We start from the raw sequence: 4487 nt of genomic DNA on the forward strand, positions 1-4487 counted from the left end.
ATATCTCTATTGACTAGTCCCTTTCTTTATAAATATGCAACTTGGATATTGTTGGTCACAATTAATCCACAAACATTGATTTCCCATTATACATCATGAATAAGACATGCAAAGCCCTACCTAAGAAACTGAAAATTAAATTGTCAATTAGTAAACCAACAATCATTTCACCGTACTTCACGATGTACAGATTAAAGGTACGAAGGATGTACATGTGCCTATGTTATATGCACAAATCTTAATTGGTTGACTTAAAAAAACAAGAAAAGGAAAAATGATATGTTTATTCCCAGACGAAAACGTATAATCGGGCTTTCATCTAATTACTAGATGTTACTCAATTCATCCTTGACTTTTTCTCCTTCGAAATTAATCATTAAAAAAAGAAGAAGAAAACAAGGATCTATTTGTTTTAAAAAATATTATAAATTTTAATGGCTGAAGTTAACCGGGGAAAAATGCTACGTTACTTGTTACTTCAGAAATAGTTAGTGATAATTACTAAAAAGAGAAATAGATATTAAAAAAAAAGGAGAAAATAAAAAAAAACTATTTTTTAACTTAAAAGAGGATATTCTAATATTTTTATTAGTTGAATGCAATTTTCTTCTTTTATGTTGTGTATAGAAAATAAAAATAAAAATAAAAAACCTATTTTTTTAACTTAAAAGAAGATATTCTTATATATTTGTAATTCGAATGCGATTTTTTCTTTTATGTTTGTGTATTTTTTAACCAATGATATTTATTTTAAGAATAATATAACAATTTTCGTTAGCTAGCTAATGTTATGATAGATGTTGGATCCAATTGATAATATTTTTTATTTGCTCCTAGTAGAAAATCACCCGATAATTGAGGGACTCATATGTCTATATATATATATAATCACCCGATAATTGATGATCGGAAATAGCTTGGAAAGAGGCAACATTCCCGGCAGCAATTACTCACCCATCACGTGGAAAAGGAGGAGATGGCGGCTATTCATCATCTTCATTGAGTCTTTAACTCTTACACGCACACATGCAACGCAGCATTCATATAATATGTCTCCCCATCTCCTTCGTAGGCCACCACCATAAATACCAATATTGGAGAAGAACATAATTTCTGAAAATGAAACCAAATTTAATTTATTGTATAGTTAAGTTGATCATGAGTACGTTTCCTTTGCAATATTGTGTTTGAATCAAATATCGAAACGTAACTTATTTTGTGTACATGTGTTTTATATATATACATACATACTTGGTGTGAAGTAGCATATTGAACATGATTATTAAAATTTGTTCATCATAACGAGTTTACTTGAAAAATTTATAATTTAAAACTTAATCTTAATCAATTTTAATTTATATTATTTTAACTTAGGTAAATTCAGGTGATTATAGTTGATCATAATTTATTTAACTTGATCAAATTTGATTTTGATTTCTAGTTAAAAAAATTAAAATTAAAATAATATTATTTTAATAAAAATATTGATATGAATTAATGTAATGACCGACCAAGTATATTCAATAACTTAATGATTCGAGTTCTTTTTAGATTAAATCAAACCATTGTATTGGAATTGCTTTATATATATATATATATATATATATATATATATATATATACTTTCATTCGTTAACATAATAGTGCATGATCATATTGCCATTAACCACCTATTTAATCATGTTATCAATTACTTGTGGAACATCATAATTTACAAACAGTTTTGTGTGCTCAACAACTTATCACATGGGATACGTTCATTTTTCTTCATCTAGACTCGTAACTTATAAGAATGCATGTGGCCGTACATATAATCACTACAAGTACATATGGAGACGTGCAAATTGTTAAAGTTCAAGATTGACATATTTAATTAATTTTAATAAGTAATAATCATTTGCAGCTGACAAATGTTCAAGCAACAGCAATCCCTAGCTAGCTACAATTTGGAGGAGTGGATCATACGAAACCACCATACACTCCTCCCTATAAATATTTTCCCTAACTGCCATTTCTGTACCATCCAACTGAACTGCCTGGCTAGCTAGCTCAGAATTTCTCTCTTCTATGGCTAAGTTTGTTGTTTCATATGTAGTGCTCTTCCTTTTCTGCATTTTTCAGCAATCAAATGCAGCTTCTGCATCCTATAATGTGATCAAGTTTGGTGCAAAACCTGATGGCAAAACTGACTCAACGCAACCCTTTCTTAAGGCATGGTCAGCTGCATGTAGCTCAGCTTCTCCATCCACAATTTATGTGCCTAAAGGAAGGTATTTGCTCAAGGCAACAGTGTTTAGAGGTCCATGCAAGAATAAAATTACGGTTCAGATAGATGGAACCCTTGTAGCTCCTACAGATTATCGTGCTCTAGGCAACTCAGGGTACTGGATTTTGTTCATAAAAGTCAATCGAGTTTCTGTATTTGGTGGCACCCTTGATGCTAAAGGTGCTGGCTTCTGGGCTTGCCGGAAATCTGGACAGAATTGCCCTGTCGGAGCTAGGGTAAGTGTGTGTATCTATATATATATATATATATATACACATACATACATTTGAAATTTAAAATCAATTTAATAATTTAACAAGTTGCATTATATATATTTTCAATCAATGCTAGAGATCCTTAACGTTCAAATAAAAAGAAAAATTGCAGGGCATGTCCATGTGGTTTCATGTATTAATTAACTAACAACAGGATGAATTTGTTAATGCAGTCTATAACATTCAACTGGGCAAATGACATCCTGATTAGCGGCTTGACATCCATCAACAGTCAATCAATGCACCTTGTTATCAACAGTTGCAATAATGTTTTGGTCCGAAATGTAAGGGTAATTGCTCCAGACCAAAGCCCTAACACCGACGGCATTCACGTGCAAACATCGACCGGAGTTACAATCACTGGCAGCACACTTCAGACAGGAGATGACTGCATATCAATCGGTCCAAGCACTAGGAACATGCTCATGAGCAGCATTAAGTGCGGCCCTGGACATGGTATCAGGTAACCTATGTTTTCATCATTAGTGTCCTAAAACAGAAGAAATGTATTCAAAAATGATATAAACATGTTCAGTTTAAGAGACAGGGATATGGAGATAAATTCAGTATTTCTATAATGGTTTTCGACTGAAATTTATATTCTTTTGTCATAAAAAGATATGATAACATGTCTTAACTGTTTTAATTGCAAATTAAGAATCCTAGCCAGTACAACACTGAAGTGGTTCTGATTGATTGACTGATTAATTTGTTGTACCTTAAATTTTTACAGCATTGGAAGTCTAGGCAAGGAATTCAACGAAGGTGGTGTAGAAAATATAACCTTAACAAATTCAATCTTCAGTGGGTCAGACAATGGTGTAAGGATAAAATCATGGGCGAGGCCCAGCAATGGATTTGTGAGGAATGTTGTGTTCCAAAACTTGATTATGAAAAATGTTGAGAACCCCATTATCATTGACCAAAATTATTGCCCCAATAACCAGGGCTGTCCTCGTCAGGTAATTAATTACAGTATCTCAATTAGCCAATTAATTAATGTATTTAATTCATATGATGAAATCTAATTAATTTGTTTTGTGTTTAATTTAATAGAGCTCTGGGGTGAAGATTAGTCAAGTGACATACAGGAACATACAAGGAACATCGGCAACACCAGAGGCAGTGACATTTCATTGCAGCCCCAGTAATCCTTGCAGGGGAATCAAATTACAAGACATAAAACTTACCTACTTGAATACAGCAGCAACATCATCATGTAAGAACATAGGTGGAACCAGCAGTGGAGTCCTTATGCCTGAGAGTTGTGTATAGTAATTAGGATTGATTGTTATCTTGATTATTTGGATTAGTGGGTGAAAGTGAAACACACCATGTGTAAGCAGCTATTAAAGCTAACATGATTGAGTGTGGTAGTAAATCCCACTGATACAAATATTGTTCTTCAATTGTAGCTGTTGAATTTTGTATCAAAATATTGCATACTGTCCTTTGATTGAGATTCTAGAGACAGATATAATATATTTAATTAAAAAGATAAGAACAAAAGATATAAAATAAATTTATCTCTGAATATCTTTTATGTTAATTTTTATATTTTTAAAATAACAAATATCAAAATATATTATTAATTTTATTGTCTCGTGACAATACTCAAAAGCTACACAAGTTTAATAAAGTAAATCATAAACCATTTTTATTTTTCCAATTGAAGAATCTCTATGAAACATATGATATTTATTTATGTAAGCTAAAATCATAAACCATAGTAGCTTTCTATGGAGATTGAATTCCATATCCAAGATCTTTATGTATGAGAGATTGCCTAATTTCAACTCATGTGAAAGCTAAGCTAGTCTTTGTCAAATGGGAAAATAGTTGTACCGTCTACCTCTCCTTTAATGTGGTAACAATCCTATATCTGTGTGTAAACCATATGATACTGAAAAAATCTATACAAAGAAATTACAATATTTTTTATAAAA

The 4487-nt window shown here is 31.5% G+C and overlaps 1 protein-coding gene across 1 annotated transcript; it reads left to right on the forward strand.

Annotated features, from left to right (window-relative positions):
* The first annotated feature begins 2002 nt into the window (after positions 1-2002).
* Positions 2003-4001, forward strand: LOC133671594 (polygalacturonase-like). Its single transcript, XM_062092386.1, has 4 exons — positions 2003-2502; positions 2715-3004; positions 3275-3503; positions 3598-4001. The coding sequence occupies exons 1-4, from the start codon at positions 2068-2070 to the stop codon at positions 3814-3816; spliced, it is 1173 nt and encodes a 390-aa protein (XP_061948370.1). The 5' UTR covers positions 2003-2067; the 3' UTR covers positions 3817-4001.
* The last annotated feature ends 486 nt before the right edge of the window (positions 4002-4487 follow it).

Source organism: Populus nigra, chromosome 13 (assembly GCF_951802175.1).
Source record: "Populus nigra chromosome 13, ddPopNigr1.1, whole genome shotgun sequence".
Lineage (NCBI taxonomy): Eukaryota > Viridiplantae > Streptophyta > Magnoliopsida > Malpighiales > Salicaceae > Populus > Populus nigra.

Excerpts from the sequence above, each read along its gene's own strand:
- LOC133671594 (XM_062092386.1), top strand. The coding sequence starts at position 2,068 with ATGGCTAAGTTTGTTGTTTCATATGTAGTGCTCTTCCTTTTCTGCATT. Across the intron at positions 3,005-3,274 it reads GGCCCTGGACATGGTATCAG|CATTGGAAGTCTAGGCAAGG; the intron begins GTAACCTATGTT and ends AAATTTTTACAG. Across the intron at positions 3,504-3,597 it reads ACCAGGGCTGTCCTCGTCAG|AGCTCTGGGGTGAAGATTAG; the intron begins GTAATTAATTAC and ends TTAATTTAATAG.